The 20,000-nt window shown below is 44.3% G+C and overlaps 1 protein-coding gene across 1 annotated transcript in view; it reads left to right on the forward strand.

Moving 5' to 3' along the window:
* The window catches only part of LOC308290942 (plexin-A1-like), a gene marked incomplete at its 5' end in the record, with an annotated part of 341,256 nt that overhangs the window by 131,517 nt on the left and 189,739 nt on the right, over positions 1–20,000 (forward strand). The window contains 4 exons of the mRNA XM_080732857.1: positions 4,663–4,763; positions 6,732–6,855; positions 7,499–7,652; positions 8,728–8,827. Of these exons, the coding sequence (XP_080588983.1) occupies positions 4,663–4,763; positions 6,732–6,855; positions 7,499–7,652; positions 8,728–8,827 (479 nt within the window). The remainder of the gene's footprint in view (positions 1–4,662; positions 4,764–6,731; positions 6,856–7,498; positions 7,653–8,727; positions 8,828–20,000) is intronic.

Here is a 20,000-nt window from a genome sequence, read left to right on the forward strand (position 1 = left end):
TTTTTACCCCCTTTTTACTCCCTGTTTAGTTTTTATGCCAATGAATTCCTCCCCTCACACATCTCTGTGTGTCATGTTGTATCCTACTGGCTCACCTGCCAGTGAGGAGCCCCCACCGGGAGGACGTAGAGCCTCCGTCCTATTTCTCCCTCCCAACACTCCCTGTTGACAGGTGCCGCAACCAAATGGACCCTTGTGGGTCCATTTGGTTACATGCGTACACTCTCAGTTACAAATTGGATAAATTAACTAAGGATTTTACCGTGTAAAAGATACACACACGTTAGAATATCGTTCAGCTTCTAAACCTGCTAAGGGATGCTTGGCTGGCTGAATAATTCAGCAGCACAGTAGCAGTTTTCACAACAAAAAAATGACAAATCTACAAAAGAAAGTCTCTCTGCTCGCTACTGTCCAGATGGTGGGTTTTCGGGCTGCATCGACTAGCAGAATATAAAGAGCTCCCTTTTTTGGATACTAGCCATGGTCGGGCTTTAATAAATTGGACAACATTGCCATCTTTCATATTTAGGACACACTGCCAGCACAAATATTGCAAAGGATTGTACTTTATTGTGGATAAAGCAAAATTACTTTGACAATAGGATTGCTCTACTGTCATTGCCTTGTCGCAGTGTGTTACTGTGATAGATTGATAGACAGACAGACAGACAGACAGACAGACAGACAGACAGACAGACAGACAGACAGACAGACAGACACAGACAGGCAGAAAGACAGGATGTATCTATTATTCTACACTTAGAGGAGACTTGTGTACAATTTATTTTGTCATTTTCCTCGGTGCAGCTGCAGATGACATCTTCCGACGGATATTAAACATCTGATTATGAAAAAAGCACCCGTAATTATTTTCCTTTTGTCTTAATAAAGCAGAGAGCTTTTTGTTTACAAGTTGCTCGCAACCATCTGCAGTACTTAATTAACAATTTGTCAACGTGCCAGCTTGTGCACACAGCGTTGTTTTATTCACAAGTCACATTAAAGGACTTCCTCTGATGATTCCTATTGTATAGCCAATAACCCAGAAACCCTGAACATACACAGGCAAGACATCTTTCTTTACACACAATGACTCCAAATATTCTGTGCCAGGGACCTCCATAAGAGAAGATGTGTTACAATTTTCAAATGTTCAGAATTAAACTTTTTGAAAAGGTTCAAAAATAGAAGATCTTCAATCTCACAACGTGTCGCATCTTGATGGCTAGTAGATTAAAAAAATAATGCTCAAGCTTAAAATAGGGTCAAAATGGTAAAACTCAATTTGATGCTGTATCAACTCATTTAGTTGGGGACCCCTTCAAGGACCACTGGGGGTCCATGGACCCCACTTTGAGAACCACTGGTCTAGAGGAGCATGTTGACTCTTGAGACAAATGAAAAACAAACAGTACCTGTGCGCTGTGAAATATTTGAATAACTGAGCGGGCCCAGACCTAATCTGCCAAGGGCAATTTTTCTTTGCAATGGCAGATTTGTCTGGCTACGCGAGGCTACAAAAGAACAAGATTACAGATACAGTACAAGCGCATCCTCCTTAGTGATAGGCTGAGTTGCTCTAGCCTGGAAACATGATGAATCTGCCACAGCAAAAAAAGAAAAAACGAAAGAAAGAAAAGAAGCCTTGGCCATATTGGTCCTGGCACTCTTCGGTTTGAATTACATTTCGCTCACCCCAGAGTTGAGGGTGACCAATCAGAGCCCACTTATTCAAAGTGGGAACATTTTTGCTATGACGTTTGAATCTGTTTGTAACCATTGGAAATGAATCTTCCTCACCGAAGTTCCAGACTAATATGTACCCAGTGATATTAGTCGATATAAACCAATCAGTGTGCCCCCTGGTTTCAGAGGCATCATAGTCATGGTGATAGGACTTCACCGTGACTATGATGGCCTCCACTTCTTATCTCATTTTTAGGTGATAACTTATCACCTAAAAGTTGAGGTGTTCACCCTTCACCTCGGACTATGGCAGGCACACCCACCTGGGAAGAGACCACGGACAGAGTTAGCTAATGTGGAGCGGGGAAAGGGACATCTGGGATTCTCTGCTGGAACCGTTACCTCCACGACTCCACTCTGATAATAAGCGATAGAAGATGAATGGACGTGTGTGGACTGACGGAAGGACAGAATAGCAGTCAGCGTTCAACTTGGTCAAGGCTCAAGACAAGTGTTTTGCAACTCAGCGGAAATATGAGCGATGCATGTGCATTAAATACCGGTAGCTTTTCATACTGAGTCGTGAACCAACGCCCCGTCGACGCTGCACCGCAAAGGTTTTGACGTGGCATTGAGCATTCAGATGCTGATCATGTATGAGGAGGTTGTAATATTTAGTCATAGAAAAACGGTTCCAAATGCGATGGAACCAATTCCAGTTGGATCTGGTTCCTCCGCTCCAGATCCCAACCCTAATAAAAACAGGTTAAATAACCCTTATTTTAACAACTGTGTTAAAATACATTTACAGCAACTAAAGAAAGCACTGAGTACTGTATGTGTGTATGTGCTGTGTGTGTGTAGGTAGCGCTGTGTGTGCAGCCTGCATACCAACACCTTGAGTATCACCTGAAATGAACCGTGTCCCTGCAATGCTACTGATGGAATGCTACATCCCACTAGAGAAGCTGTGTGTGTGCGTGTGTGCGTGTGTGCGTGCGTGCGTGCGTGTGTGTGTGTGCGTGTGTGTGTGTGTGTGTGTGTGTGTGTGTGTGTGTGTGTGTGTGTGTGTGTGTGACTGGAGTTACAAGTGGTTAGAGCCGTGCAGGCACACGAACAGCTATCCTGGAAATGTTGTCATGACCTCTCTCGCTCTCTCTCTCTCTATCACACACACACACACACACACACACACACACACACACACACACACACACACACACACACACACACACACACACACACACACACACACACACGCTGCATATGGCAGGCTGTGTGTGTGTGTGTGTGTGTGTGCGTGCGTGCCCTGGCGGCGTATATCATGGTCTGTTGAGGTGTCTGTCCGTCTGTCACTTGCAAACCAGACAGCCAGGAGGGAGGGAGAGACAGACAGACAGACAGACAGACAGACAGACAGACAGACAGACAGACAGACAGACAGACAGACAGAGACTCACCTTATAACAGACAGATGACAGAATGGAAATGCAGCAGGCTTGTTGTTTATAAACTGGATATGTCCCATGAAAATGCACTTATGTATCTCTGGGAATGTCCCATCACGCTTTGGGGTTTGTGCAGTTGTTTAAATTGTTTCCCTTATGTTTTCTTTCTTTTCTGTCTGATATGTATGCGGTGGTGGAAGATGTATTCCATTTTTGTTGCAATCATAAACCAATCATTTGATGACCAACCAGCTCTTTTGGAGACACAAAGAGTTTGCTTTGTTCCCTATGGAGACACAAAGAGTCCTCAAACGATTGGCTTAGGAATGCGACAAAAACACTATTCTGGGTTGATCTACTGAGCTTGTAGATCTGCTATTTATGCCAAATGTCCACCCCAGACGAGGGACACTCTAGGCAGGGTTCTTTAAATGAATCTCTCTACTGTGTATCTCAGTTGACAATAATATATTGAATTTAGTTTGCACGCTATAGGCTCGTATGAGTAGAATTCTTTGCTGCGTGCTGTTACTGGCTCTGATGCAGTTTAGAGAAGTAGGGTTTGATCCCCTAGCTGTTAATATTCAGCACCAACTGTGCTGGTGCACAGATGGAAGATACAGTACTCTCTATGTGCGTGCGTGCTTGTGTGCGTGAGTGTGTTCTAGTCAAGCACGATGATACACGAAAGAAGAAGAAGAAGAAGAAGTGCTGCTTATACAGTACAGAAGACATTTCCGTTGTTCAGTTTAAGCTGCAATCAATACCTTTTATATATTACTGTACACAAGATGTACTGTATTACATAAACTGAATCACTTGTGTGGGAGATGTTTTAATTTGCTAACAGGGTCAAAATATCTCCAACCAAATTTGAATGTATGAATATTACATGTACTTCAGAATGCCAAAAACATTTAGACAACAAGTAGCATGTAATGATTAAACTTAAAAAAAGTCTTATTTTTGTTTGTGAATTTGTCCGCAGCTGCCTGTTAGCATTGTTATAGCAGTTCTGTTTGCAAGCCTGTGGGTTTCAGGTGGTTTGTGCTGACCTTTGATTGTGGTTGGCGTTTAAATGTCATAGGTTAGCCTCCATGCCTTGGGCAGCTTGTGTTTCTATAAAAAGCTGTTACGCTGTACAGTATATGCCTTGTGCTGTAGTACTACTACACTGCGTAGTAGTAAAGCTATAAACCCAGGATTTAATTCAATGAATTTCAAACCTCTACAAAAGTAGACCTGAGACCCTGGTGTCAGGTAGGACACCTACTTGTTGGCAATGTCAAAGTTATTTTAAGTTGACAACACACTGCATTGGACTCTAGGTGCTCCGCCATCTTCATTGTAGTTCGGACATCATTGCAATTGCCTCTCTCTGGGAGGCCACAGACACTCAAGGACACTCAAAGAGTGTTCTTGTGCAAGACGTCCTCCCTGCTCACTCACGACGTATCAGGGTGAGAGTGTCAGCAAAATGACGACTTGTGAATGTAAACGGTCCGCTCTTGTGTTTTCTCTGCAGGTGACTCGTGTGCCAGTGGAGACATGTGAACAATACAGCTCCTGCAGCGCCTGCCTGGGCTCCGGAGACCCGCACTGTGGCTGGTGTGTCCTGCACAACATGTAAGTCATATACTTTACACACATGTGTACATCTTTTTCATACACAGTGAAATAGTATTAGTTTAATTTAACTCTTGAGTATGTCCAAATGGACCATTTTTAGTTCCATTTGTACGTTCTCAGAGTTAAAGGTGCAATAGGCAACATTCAGCCACTATTCAGCCACGTCTATTGCATAAGGCTCCCCATTTCCCTGACTCACATCTGTAAGGCAGTAGTCATGCAGTTTGCAATGTTTGATGTAGCGTGGCGGCTGCCTCCCGGCATTTCTTTAAGGAGAAAAAAAACATACCGTATTAGACTATTAGAATCCAAGGTTCAAAATTATTTGTGAGGGGCCACACCCACTAGCCTGGCAAGCCAGCCCTGCGCCACTCACTCACTCACTCATTCCTTCCTCAGTATCAGGTCTGGACTTCGGCTTACAGGCACCGAGTATGAGAAATCAGAAAATTATCGGGGCCAATCAGTGACTGCATTTCAACTGCTGTACGCACAACAAAGTGAAAAGCTTCCCCTGATTGGTCCATGTGTAGATGGTGACGTGGAATACATGCTGTGGCATTTTCAAAACAACAACGGCTGCCCTCGATGCAAGTGTAACAGTTAACGCTGAAGCGATAAAACAAGCAATAAGTTAAGTCGGAATCAATTACAACAATTAAAAAGGAACAGGAGTATGCGCTAGCGGAGCTCATCGGCCGAAAATATGTTTGCCGTTCTTCCGACTGGCTGCACTGTGGTGATGTCAGATTTTTTGCTACACTGATTGGTTAGAGGAGTCTGTCTGTCAAGGCAAGTACTCTCGCCCACTTTTCAAGCTGCCTATAGCCCAAAGCCCAGACTCATATTGTGGGAAGGAAGGAGTGAGTGAATACACAGTTTGAGGCTGGCTTGCCAGGCTACTCACCCACTGCCATGTCCCTATTTTGCCAATTCACCTCTTATGTGTGGCTCTGCCCCTCTTCCATTGGTTGCTTTTGCTAGGTTAGACAAAAATTGTCTCTCTCCATCCACTACCATTGAAATTGTTGCCTACGGTTGCCCCGTATTGGTATTTAATATATTCCATTCATATTTTAAACTTAACATCTCAGGTGCACTACTGTATAGTATAGAGCAGTTTAGTGTTTTGTTCTCCCCCACCCAAAAAACGGTCTATTTTTCTCATGTTTAGTAAACCCAGCACAAACAACTACTGCTACCCTGCTGGTTGGTCGGTCAGGGAGCAATCAGAATGCTGTCAATAAGCGAATTGGTGTGAAATGTTAATCAGTTCTTCCTTGGCCCTAGACCAATCTTTCCACCCAGTCTGGTGCAAATCCTTTCATAATTACTCCAGATATCCTGCTAACAGACAGACAGACAGACAGACAGACAGACAGACAGACAGACAGACGGGCCAAAAACACCTTAAAGTTCTCTGTCTCTTTGACTGATTTCACTTAAATTCCATAGAAGCCAGCATGTGTTCTATGGCATCATGTTTCACAGCATAAACCAGACCATCTACAAGCTCTCAATGCATAGAGAACTTATAGATACATGTAGGCTGCTGACAGTTATTATTGTAAGCATTTGTAGTGGTCTAACTAGCAATATATGTTCAGAGGAATTTTCCATAAAATCGTAATAATCTCAGATATTTCATACTTTTTGCATAAAAGCAAATGTTAAAGCCTCGGTCTGTGACTTCTTCACCTGGTTGGCAGTATGAACTGCAGGAACAATATTACTAAAACATCATGATGTTACATGTTGTGTTAATCGTTTGTGAAACAGTATGAAAAGCCCCCCCCCCTCCCGCTGATTCCTAAATTGCACATAAGGACATTAGGTCGTACAAACATTTTTGTTGTGAGATAAAATTTTGCTTTGATCCTTGAAAAAACATGTGTGTGTGTGTGTGTGTGTATGTGTGTGTGTGTGCGTGTGCGTGTGCGTGTGCGTGTGCGTGTGCGTGTGCAGTTGTTCCAGAAAAGATCGGTGTGAGCGTGCGGACGAGGCTCAGCGTTTCACCACCAGGGCGGAGCAGTGTGTCCGTCTCACCGTCCAGCCTGACAACGTGTCTGTCACCATGTCACAAGTCCAGGTACGCTGCTGCACACTGCTGCTAAAAGAACTACAACGTTCAGGTTGTATTCTGGGATTTGTAGTCCTGGATCGGGAGAGCCAGTTTTCAGCAAAGTACAAAAAAACGGATATGACACATATATGTGAGCAAGCGAGTTTGTGGTCACAGGGACAGACTGCCAACCGAAGAGCTTTCTTTTTTGGGGCGTAAAGTATTTATTGTCTTTATTGTTGGAAAATGTGTTGGTCTTTTATGCTTTTACGACGTATTATTTTACTGTTCTCTGTGTATTAGAATAATATGAATTTAATAAATAAATGTCCGGCATCGGCAGTGTTTATTGAAGGCTGGGGAAATTAATTATTTTCAGAAATCACACGGTCACAGGCTCACAGTTAAGCAATAAAGCAATTACAATTCTGTTAAGAATTTATTGTTGTCTGGTCTTCCCGCCAAATAATAGAAAAGTATCGACAGTGGTATCGATACAGACCCGGATCATTAAGCAGTCTCTACAATGCTATCAATATCCATAAAAATCTCCTAATCAGACCTTTATTTCTGTCTCTCTCTGTCTGTCCGTCCCTCCTCTCTCTCCCTCTCTCTCTCTCTCTCTCTCTCTCTCTCTCTCTCTCTCTCTCTCTCTCTCCGTCTCTATCAGCTGGTGCTGCAGGCTCAGAACGTGCCCAGTTTGTCGGCGGGGGTCGACTGTGCCTTCGAGGACTTCGTGGAGACAGAGGGACGCATCTACGGCGGACGGATCTACTGTCTGTCCCCCGCCACCAGAGACGTGGCCCCCATCACGAGGGACCAAGGTGAGCTCTCCAGGGACGTGCAGAGGATGTTAGAGAGGCAGGGGCTGACATTTCTAAAAGGGCCTTTTGGTGAAAATATTGAAAATAGCAGACCTCCAAGCTGTGAGCTTGGAGGTCGGCTATTTTCGGTACTTGATATCACACTAAACTAAGCATAATCAAGTCAATACTGGAGATGTGGTGTATGGCATTGGATTTCTACACAAAAAGGACAATTCTTTCAACATAAGAAGCGGCATTCAAGTTCAGGAGACAAGGCAATTCTCTTGAACGCTGCCTTCAGGTCTGGCATGGGATGAGGGCATTTGCAATTCTTTCACCAAAGTAAAAACAGCAAGCATGGTCTCGAGAGGGCACATTTTACAGACGGATAAAAGGGCAGGGGCTCAAGCCCCCTTTGATGTCTATGTGTGCACGTGCCAGGAGCTCTCTGTCCCTCCCATGCGCAGGCCTGTCCGGCATAATCCTCTCCAGTCAATAAAGGATTGTCTCTTCAGGAATCGATTGGTCCTGTGATGATGTTGCTGTTAAGACACTTCCAGTGCGGAGGTCACGCTAGGCTATTAAACCGCCGGCCAGAATGTCCGCAGTGATTACACCTTGTTAAAACATGTTATCCTTGCTGTCGTCGGGCAGACTTCTTGTGTCTCCACGTCTGTTTTTTGTAAATTAATGCCCTGCTTTGTCACACTACAGTGGAACACACAATTATACAAGCTCCCTACACGTTACACTGTGCCACCTTGTGAGCTTGTAGATCTGTCATTTCATTTTATTTTATTTATTTATACAAAAAAAAGTGATAGTCAAATGAATAAATAAATATGGAACAAATGAAAAGTATTAACAAGAGCTTGTGACTAAATAATAACTACAATGGCTCCATTGCAACACAGGTTATTTTTTACATGTCCTGAAGAGAATGTTTGGGACATTCAAGGTGTTCCACCCTTGTATAACGGCGACGATTATGACAAAACAAGTCGGTGTCTAATAGCGGCACGGCTGCCCTGTTGATCTCTGACGTCATGTTGATGATGTCATAATGATGGTGAATGGTGTGTCTCCGCTGCAGGCGACAAGCGAGTGATCAAACTCTACCTGAAGACACGGGAGACGGGGAAGAAGTTTGCCAGCGTGGATTTTGTCTTCTACAACTGCAGTGTCCACCACTCGTAAGTTGACCTCTCTCCCATGAGGACATGGACTAATTTTTGAGCAGTGCTAACCGCTCCTACGTCTGGCTTTGTTTGTACTGTAGGCTTATAGGTGTGATATTTTTACTGTTTTTCAAAACCAAGAACCTTCCATAACCTTGAGACTTTACAGAACTCATGAGGTTCTGTGATGGTTTTACGTTTTCGTTTCAATTCTAATGAAATCCACCTCTGAAGGGGGATATACGTCATAAAGAAATAAATAAAAAACTCAATTCTATCCGTTGTGAGCTTGTAGACCGGCTAGACTACTACAACTATAAAATGAGGAAACCTCTGTCTGTCTAGAACCGTGTTTTCTCCTCAGTGGGTTGACCAATTGCGATGTGAGAGTGCGGTCAAGCAAACAATACCAAGAAAGATCGTCTATTTTCCAATGGCCAAAATGTATAGGGCTAAAGTGGTTAATGTATATTTTGCAATAACAATCCAACTCTACAAAGTAACTAGTAACTAACGTTTTCAAATAATTGTAGTGGAGCAAAAGTACAATATCTGTCTCTGAAATGTAGTGGAGTAGAAGTAAAGTTATTGAAAATGAGAAATACTCAAGTAAAGTTAAAAATACCTCAAAATTATGCTCATGTACAGTACTTGATAGTAAATGTACTTAGTTACTTTCCACCCTGCCCAGAACCTGTGAAATACGGTACACAGCACAAGTCCTTGTAGAGGAAAAGAGCCATTGTGTGCATACCAAGAGAAGCATCCAAAATGAGAGACTTTCAAAAACAATGTACTTTTTTATCTGTAAATGAGATACCAAACACTTACAACAATGTCTGTTCCAAGAGATTATAAGTAACTTCAGTAAAATTCTGAGAGTCCGACAATAATGGTCCAACTCATATTATATGCACCCACTTCTTTATGTTAAAAACTTTGAAGTACATTCCATTAGATATCTCACTGCATCACTGAATTATCATTAAATGCATCCCAACTGTAAGGCAGCAAGTACTGTATGCAGTTGGCAACGTTGTAATGTGGCAGCTGCCGCCAAGCATTTCTTCAGGGGGGACCTAAAGATTCCCCATGGAAGGCAGAAACATATTGTCATTGCAGAAACCTTGTATCTCCAGGTTTCAAATGTGTATGTTTTTCTCCGAAATTAAAGGCCTACTTCATTATACAGAGATTGCACAAAAGTAGTGAGATTGGCTATTTTCACTATTTTAAATAGTATATATCCTTTTAATAATAATTAAAAAAGGGAATGGTTTTGGACATGGCAGCTACAGAGGTAAACGAAAGGCAAACAAACAAACGAACAGTCGTTTGCTTTGCTTCACGGCTCAACTACTAAAAGAAGCGGCGGTGGCCCGGTGGTGAAGACACTGCGGTGTCAGCGTACAAATGAATCACATCCCAAACGAAGAGAGACACGGTCGACTGATCCAATTTATTGTTCACCAGACTCAAGCTATTAACCAACCCATTAGTTAATGACATGTTAAAGCTACGGAGCGGCTGATTGCTTTAATTGAAATGATAGATCAAATCCCTTCTTGTCGCAGCCAGTTCTAAGGGCACTGGAGCGTTGCGCCTGGCATTATTATTCTGCTCCACAGCGTTTCCCACAGGGGGAAATGGACGAGGCCTCCCACACCGAGATGGAATGGATAGTTGTTGGGAGGGATGGGACGATATGACATTTTCATATCACGATTATTGTGATAAAAGAAATCGCGATTTACAATTATAGAGGGTTTAAGTGGTACCGGATATGTAGCTCTGCAAATAAAAGGTGAATTGATCCCAGTGCATGACGGAGGACGATATCACGATAAATTAAATCTCCACGATACGATTATCATGAGGGTTTTTTATCACGATAAACGCTAATATCACGTATTGTCCCATCCCTAGTTGTTGGTTACTAATGGTTGGGATTTAGAGATTGAATTAGATATGACTGTCTGTCTGCCTGTCTATCTACGACAGGGGTCTTCAACAGGGGGTCCTCAGAGTAACTACAGGGGGTCCACCAAATCTTTGTGTTATGGGGGACATTAGCCGAAAATAGCAGATCTACAAGCTCAGAGCTTGGGGATTGGCAATCTTTTTGAAGAGTTGGTGTAGGGAAAAGAGCAGAGCCATATTTAGTCAAGTCGACTAAATATTGAGGTTTTAACAGTTGACTCTATGAAAACAGCATGCACATTAACATGAATCCAAGACAAGATAATGTGTTTCAAACAAGTCTATGAAACGTTCTATGAAATCTATGAATCTCCACGACACTGCAAATGAGGGCAACCTCGATGTCTTTTCGAGAATAAATGCAGGTTTTCATTGATTGATTGATGAAAAAGTTGAATCTGCAACACGATTTTATACAATATGGAGTGGGCAATATGTAGTGGGTGTACCGGGTTCATCTCTCTCTCTCAGCTAAGGGGTCCTTGGCCTGAAAAACTGCAAGACCCCTTACTCTATCTGTCTGTCTGTCTTGACATGCTTCCTCACCTCTCTCTCTCTCTCCCTGTGTTTCTCTTCATGTTTATCATGTACAGTGTGTGTGTCATGTTGTTCAGTGCATGCTGCATACATCTCCATAGTGATGTGCTGTTAATTAGACCTGGCCAGAACAGAGAGGGCTCACAGAGACCACTCACCTCAGATGCTTATCAAAAACCTGCAGGGCCTCGTTCACAATGGCCTTGGACTCCTGTGTGTGTGTGTGTGTGTGTGTGTGTGTGTGTGTGTGTGTGTGTGTGTGTGTGTGTGTGTGTGTGTGTGTGTGTGTGTGTGTGTGTGTGTGTGTGTGTGTGTGTGTGTGTGTGTGTGTGTGTGTGTGTGTGTGTGCGCGCCTGCTGTTTTGCTACTGCTGTGTAAACAGCCACGCTTCTGTTCCATTCGCTGATGTAAGGTTATTCTAATATAACATATAGCCAACTGCAGCCAACCTGTAGCATCCTCCAGACACTTACAATGTCTGACCCTTGACCTTTCAGCATCAGGCATGCAATAAGGATTTCCTCCGGGGAAAGAATGGTGGGTGGATAACGGGAGTATACAAGTATATGCGAAGACGTATGCAGATAGGGCCATAGGCAAGCACACACACATGCACGCACGCAGGCGTGCACACACACACACACACACACGGAACAGAAGGCAACGTACAAGCAAAAGGCGCAGACTTGGCAAGGCAAAATGCTCTGCCAGCTATTTACATACGCCTGTTACAATATTATAAATTAGCATTAAAAAAGAGCCTTGGGAATAGTGTAATTGAGCATGGGGGGGTGATTCATCTTTAAAGAACAGAACACTGTGTGCATGTGCGTGTGTGTGTGTGTGTGTGTGTGTGTGTGTGTGTGTGTGTGTGTGTGTGTGTGTTTGTGTGCGTGCGTGCGTGCGTGCGTGCGTGCGTGCGTGCGTGCGTGCGTGCGTGCGTGCGTGCGTGCGCGCGTGTGGCGTGTGCGTATGCCTGTGCGTGTGAGAGAGAGAGGGAGAATGTGTATTGAATAGTAGAAGAGCGATTGAAACCTTGAGAGAAACGGTGACAGCGATAGAGAGATATAAGAAGGAGCGGACGTTGAGAGAGCGCGGGAGAGAGATCGCAGCCCATTGTGTCGGGGATAATGGCGTCCCACACAGCTGAAAGGTTAGCGCCCGAGCCGCGGGCAACCCATGGCCATTATAATATGAAAGGTCCTGAAATCTATGCAGGAGGGAAAAAAGAAACCGCAAGGGGGAGAGGCGGCCCGCCCCCCCTGGGGAAAAGGCACTTATTGAAGAAGGTTCCGCTGTTTGCTACCCAGTGGTTGGTACTCTCCGATAAGTAACAAGTAGCAATACCCCAATGTGAAAATAATCTGTTACAAGTACAGTAAAAAGGCCTGTGTTAAAATGTTGATGATGAGAGAAGTACAGAAAGTAGATGGATAGAATCAAGAATCAAGAAGGTTTTTTAAGCAGTGAAATGTTGTTGGGACTCGTTCCGCAACATTCTAAGCATAATCATATTAGAGCAAGAGGGGAAATATTAGTATAATAAAAACGTACGGTGAGGACAAAATGGTTCTTGTCTTAGACAGATACAATAGCTCAATTAGCAGCAGTTACAACATGATGAATGAATGTATGAATTAACCTACACTAGCGTTTAGGTGGTTAAACTTGTCTCACTCTACATGGGTCCGTTTGGTTACATTTGTGCACACTTCAGAGGTTAAATTAACACTTAAGATTTAACTGCTTTTCTTGGGGAAGAGTTTTTTTTTTTTTTTTTTTTTCTTCCATTATTATTATTTTCTTTTAGGAGGTAGATATTGTTGGATCCTTGTCCTTTATTAAACTGCCGATCGGGGGCCCCGAATTGGGGACACATGGTTTATTACCTGTGGACCCTCGGCACGAACAGAAGTAATAATAGGAGTGATGACACCATCTCGTTCTACCTGCCAGTCTTAATAAGACTGAGGAATTGGGGTGCATTATGTAATCATAACACAAGAATATTCTTAAGAAATAAATGACGATAACACATGGTGTTAAGATGAAAAGTTAAATATTATAAATCTGTACAATAGTGTGTGTATAGAGGAGAGGAGAGGAGGTATAATCTATCTATAAATGCGAGAAGTCTCTGTGTGTGTGTCTGTCTGTCTGTCTGTCTGTCTGTGTGTCTGTAATCCGCGTATCTCGAGAACCGTTCGTCCCACCGGCTTCAGATTCGGCACGCGCGTTCCCCGCCGCGGCACGGAGTGCAGTGCCGGGTCTCGACCCGACCCGACGCGCGGTTTTCCCGAACCGGCGCGAAACGTTCGGAATCTCCTTATGCGGGGTTGATTGTTGACATCAGGCTGTTCCGGAGGAAATCGGCGAAAGCTCTGACTCATTGTGACATCACTTCATAAAAGGCTCTGACATCACGTACGCCACATGAGTCAACAAAAAATCTCTGTGAGTGTGTATGTATGTATGTAATCCGCGTATCTCGAGAACCGTTCGTCCCACGGGCACGCGCGTTCTCCATATATGGGCGTTCGTCCCACGGGCACGCGCGTTCTCCATATATGGGCATAAAATGAATGCCCCCATATATGGGCATAAAATGGATTGCAGACAGACAGATACAGATATCTCCATATATGGACATAAATGGACAGAGGCAAACAGATGGTCAAAGATCTCCATATATGGGCATAAAATGGACGCAGACAGACAGATACAGATATCTCCATATATGGGCATAAATGCACACAGGCAAACAGATGTTCAAAACGGGTCCTATGACAACAGGTATAATGAGGTTTGCATTAAAGGGGGAACCGGCACTGTGTCTGCAACACAGTTGGAGGCACAGACAGATACTCCATATATGGGCATAAAATGGACGCAGATAGACACATATCTCCATATATGGGCATAAAATGGACCCAGAACTATAACTGCAGTGATCTCCATATATGGACATAAAATGGACGCCGACAGACAGACAGACAGATACAGATATCTCCATATATGGGCATAAATGGACACAGGCAGACATATGGTCAAAACGGGTCCTATGAAAACAGGTATAATGGGGTTTGCATTAAAGGGCGGGGCATTCATTCCCTATTTACATTGTTCCGAGTTGGCCAGGTCGCCGACTAGACGCTGGGCCGCCCCAGCTTCTAGTTTGATTTAATAGAAGGATTATTAATAAACAACTTAGTGGCTGCAGGCGTATTTGTCGTATTTGTCTCTAAGCGATCAGATAACTGACATGTCGAACTGTTCACTGAGTCTTGTTCTATTTATGATAACCGAATGACAACATAATGTATTCAGCAACACATCACATGGCTTCATTCCACATGTTGGGTTAAGCTGTGGTCCTGGACCCCACAGTGGGACGTGGGCCACGTGGCCCTCTTTCAGCAGGTCCAATTTTACAGATGGAGCCTGCCATCAAATCAGTCCAACCAGAGTTCAATAGGCGTTATGGACTGCAGCTTTAATCGGTGTGAGCAAGACTGTTTCAACATATTTTTAGAGGCGCGTTCTGGTTGTTCTCTATTATGCTCGCCCATTGCATTGGTTCTCAAAGTGGGCGCATTGGTTCTCAAAGTGGGGTCCGGGGATCCCCAGGGGTCCCCAGCAAAGTCATTAATGTACACACAATCATTTGAACTATCCATTCGTATGTTGCCTATTCAAAAACAGCAGATCCACAAGAAGCGATTGAAAAATATTGAAAACATTCGGGAACTTTTGAATAATTTAGAATTTTCTTAACACAAATCTTCTCTTCTGGGGGTCCCTGGCACAAAGCGTTTTCAGAAATGTGCAGTATATACATATCAATTTGGGGGTCCGTGACACCTAAAGCTTTCAGAACTAACTGGCCTATATTCTATACGCTAACGGTTGGGTCTCCATCGATCGGGGCTGCTCGCTATTAAAGGGCCGGAGGAGATGAGAAGGTGTTTGACCCGTGTGTCTTTTGTTAAATAGTGTGAGATTTGTATCGACGCAGCTGCAGCAGCGGAGCGGCCAGTTACCCTGGCCGTCAGGCTGTCAGCGCTATTGACAGCTCAGCCTGTATGACGAGTCTCCACTGCCGCTCTCACCAATCACTAGCGCTGTATCCGCAGGGGCTGAGGGCCTGTGTGTGTGTGTGTGTGTGTGTGTGTGTGTGTGTGTGTGTGTGTGTGTGTGTGTGTGTGTGTGTGTGTGTGTGTGTGTGTGTGTGTGTGTGTGTGTGTGTGTGTTCGCTCTTGCCTGTGGTCCAGACATGCATACATGTGTTATTGTTACTGTAAAGGTGTGTGGTTAGAATTCATATGTGTACATATTTGTGTGTGCGTACACGTACCTGTGTGCATTCTTTTGTTCATGTCCGTGATTGTTTCTGCTATGTACACTTTTGTGTGTGTGTGTGTGTGCATGCGTGATTGTGTGTGTGTGTGTGTGTGTGCTTGGCGATCAATAGACCCCCAGGTTAATGGTGAGATGCAACTTGTTCACCTCCGCACTAACAAACACCACACTGTTAACATTGCACTCCCCTCATGACGCACACACACAACACACACACACACACACACACACACACACACACACACACACACACACGCACGCACGCACGCACGCACGCACGCACGCACGCACGCACGCACGCACGCACGCACGCACGCACGCACGCACGCACGCACGCACACACACACACACACAGGCCTCCCCATGGAAATCAGTGCATTGATTGTCAGTGCCACACTCTGCAGTCCAGTGTGTGGACTCACTGGCTGTTATCTGGTACATAAACTCTTCCTGTCTGATTCACTCTGTCATTTTTACGGAAAGCGATAAAGCAGTTAACCCTTTACCTTCCCGACATTGGATTGAGATTTGGCGTTTTAAGTGAAAATCGCTGTAGATGTCTGAATGGAAATCCCATGGAATGTCTCACTGGGAGCCGTGTTGAGTTTGACACTCGGAGAGTGAGTTGTACGCTCGCTGACAATGTTGGTCAATATCAACACACTATTTATGATTAATAATTTAAGCATTTAAAGATGCTGTAAGTGGAATGTCATTTGTTTTGATCACATGACTATGTACTATGTAGACATAATGTATACTGATGTGCGTGATGTTTGGTAGAAAATGTATAAGAGTAATCGGTGCACGGTGGCGCAGTGGTTAGTGCTTCGCCTCACAGATAGAAGGTCCTGGGTTCGATTCCCGCCGGGGGACGCTGTGGGCGCTGGGGGCGTGTTCCCTCCTCCGCGTCATCAGTGCCCACACCCTAGGTGGGGTTGGCGATAGGGCCTTTCTGTGTGGAGTTTGCATGTTCTCCCCGTGTCTCCTATGGTTGATACCCTCACAAAAACATGCACGTAATCCTGGTCTCAATAATGCCTCCCCCTAGCCAGCCGGGGCGCCTGATGGAGGGGAAAGGAACTGGTTGGAATAACGTGTTCCTTCCACGTGCTACGTCCAAACCAGGGAAATCTCCACTGTCAGGTGAAAAGAAGCAACTTGGACTCCTCATGCATAGAAGGAAGCATGAGGTCAGTCCGTTGTCTCCCCAGGCGCGGCAGAGGGAGAGCAGAGCCCAGGATTACATAGGCAATTAGCATTGGGTGAAAAAATGGGTTACAAAATTGTGGGATAAAAATTTAAGAAAAAAAAAAAAAGAGTAATCGGCCTCCTGGTGGCGCTTTAATGTGTCGGTGTGAAAAGGTTGGCATTTCTTCCTCTGCCTTTCACGGCAATCGGACCCTGCGTTCATGATTTGAGGCATTTTGTTCAAAGCAAACTACTCCTGCAAACTTTAGATGCCAATCTTTGCCAATGAGGAAGGAATATGATATGATATTCAGGTTGGGATACAAATTTCATCCAATCAGGAGAGAGATCTAATGCAGAATACAGGATAAACAAGGGAAATTGGAGAGAAAGGGATGAAACAAAATTGGAATTTGGAACAGTAAATAATTGGAGCTCATAAATAGTTCTCTCTCCTGATAGGATCAAATTGGTATCCCAACCAACCTGGACATGTATTTTCCATTCACTAAAGATCTGGAGAGACAGGTAGAGCCTTGTTACTGAACACTGCATTGCAATGATTTCAGTAGAGCTCACTTACAGCAGTGTTTCTCAACCACTGTGCCTGGTATTTATCATTTTAAAAATGATTTAAACTAGTGAAAACAGCCGATCTACAAGCACACAACGCCTCGCGGTGCGAGGCGTTGAGTGCTTGTAGATCTGCTGTTTTTACTACTGTTGTGCGACAGCCTTGTATGATGAAGCAGGGCTTTACTTTGCGAAGAAACGTACACATTTGAAACTTGGAGATACAAGGTTTCTTCCCAACAGTGACGATATTTACACCCCTGTATTATGTTGGTGTGCCTATGGATTCTTGGGACATGAAAAGTGTGCCCATCCCGAAAAAAGGTTGAGAAACACTGAATTACAGCACCATTTAAATGGTCCATTGCCTGGATTCGAACCAGGCTCTGCTGCATGGAGAAGCAAACGTCTACCGCTCAACCACAGCGCAAATCCCCTGTTGGCCAAGGGAGCTATGAGGCCTTCAGGCAGGGCTACACACTCTGCTACATGAGCAATGATATTATTCCATTTCATTTCCCTATCTGATAGCACAGGGAGTCTGAAACTTTTTCCAGGTCACAGACCCCCAAATTGACTTTAATAAGGCCAGGGGTTCTCAAACTTTTTTAATTTCAAAGGACCCCCAGTTTGGGACACTTTCTGAGTCATAGACAAGGGTGCATTCGGTTCCTAACTATCCATCATTTAGCTGGAATCCCTCTAGGACCCTGGGGGTTCCCAGAACCCGACTTCGAGAGCTACTGAATTAGGCCATCGACCTATGGTAAATGATTCTGCCATATAGGGAGACGAAAAGTAGTTTGGTTCAACTTAATAATCATTATTAGTGTGGTTGCTATAGGCAACTAGACTACTGATTTAGTCCTAAAGTTTGCTATAAACTTTTATTCCGCCTAAAGTAAACCTGTCTTGAGTTAACTTTTCTGTAACCCCAAAAGTTCATTGAGTTTGATGGACTTTTTCTGTCCCTTTTTCTGATTGGACAATATAATGTCCAATCAGACAGGATTGTTCATGCTTCACTACTAGACATCACAATATGTAATATAAATGATAAGACGGAATTGATTTCTTGCAGCTCGCGTCAGTACAACCACACGTGCAATTCCCCAGAATTGCACTTTTATAGTGTGCTAATTGTGTTTGTGTAGACTTGAGACGCTTGACAAATCCGGATTAACCCAAGCCCTCAGAACCACAGTAGAGCAATGGAGCAGCCCTAAGGCTTTATCAGAGTCCGAGGTGAAGAGCTATCACCTCAACTTTTAGGCGATAAGCTATCACCTAAAAATGTGATGGCCATCATAATCACAGACTCACAATGAAGTCCTATCACCGCGCCTCTGCCTCTAAAACCAGGGGGCACACTGATTGGTCTAGATCAAACCAATCAGTGAACGGGGTGATGGGGAGATGTCTGAAAGTAAAAACAGAGGAGAGATGTCTGGGTCCAAGGTGATGGCTCTTCACCGTGGCGAAAGACGTAATGTTGTAGTTTTCTGACTTTAAAAGACTACACCGTGGTCATAGCTTATCACCACAGACTGTACTATGATACCCCCTTTAGCCTGGTGGTAAAACCTGGGAGTGCAGGCAGCTAAACGCTACTGCGCGTGCGTATGCTAATGCTAATGCTACTGCGTACCCTAGTGTGCCTGCTCGGTGCCTCACGGGCCAGAAATTGGCCTACATGTACAGTATGTACATGTAGGCCAATTCAGCTACTTACGGCAGTCTTCCAGGTGCTTCAAACACAGTGGTGGATTTGAACCCCCAGACGGGCAGGTACTTTACCACTGCTAATATTCATGTTTTATTATCATTCAAATCTTAGTGTTTTGCCAATTTATTTGGGGGCCCGCTTGCAATATCCTCACGGCCCGCTGCCCACAGGTTGTGAAATGGCAGAGTTACAATCCATTTTGGAGCCAGAGGGCGCTGTTTCCACCGCAGCCTGGCAGGCTGACCAGCCTCCAGCCTCGACCTCTACAGGCAACTTCATCCTGGAGTGTTGTTATACAACCTGTCACTCTGTCATTATGTCCCTGCAGCCCCAGCAGCCTTGTTGCTGCCTGGTAATCCGCTGCCTGTGTGTGTGTGTGTGTGTGTGTGTGTGTGTGTGTGTGTGTGTGTGTGTGTGTGTGTGTGTGTGTGTGTGTGTGTGTGTGTGTGTGTGTTGTGTGTGTGTGTGTGTGTGTGTGTGTCAAAAGCTGAACTGTGGTCTGCTGAGAAGACAAGTGTTGTTGTAATAACAGTCTTATCTCACACTGCCAGCTTAACATGGCTGTAAGCCTTCACTGAACACTGGATCACACACACCATTCTTTATTGCTCTTTCTTTCTTTCTTTCTTTCTTTCTTTCTTTCTTGCTTTCTTGCTTTTCTTTGTTTATAAGTTCGTCCTTCCATCTACCATTGCATGGTCATTGTCCCTTTCCCCTTCATTCCTGCTCACCTACTTCCGTATTTCATGTCTTTGTTTATCCCTTGTTTCTTTCCCCTTTATGGTTCCTTCCTTCCTTCCTTCCTTCCTTCCTTCCTTCCTT

This window comes from Nannobrachium achirus (assembly GCF_963921795.1).
Source record: "Nannobrachium achirus genome assembly, chromosome: 9".
Taxonomy (NCBI): domain Eukaryota; kingdom Metazoa; phylum Chordata; class Actinopteri; order Myctophiformes; family Myctophidae; genus Nannobrachium; species Nannobrachium achirus.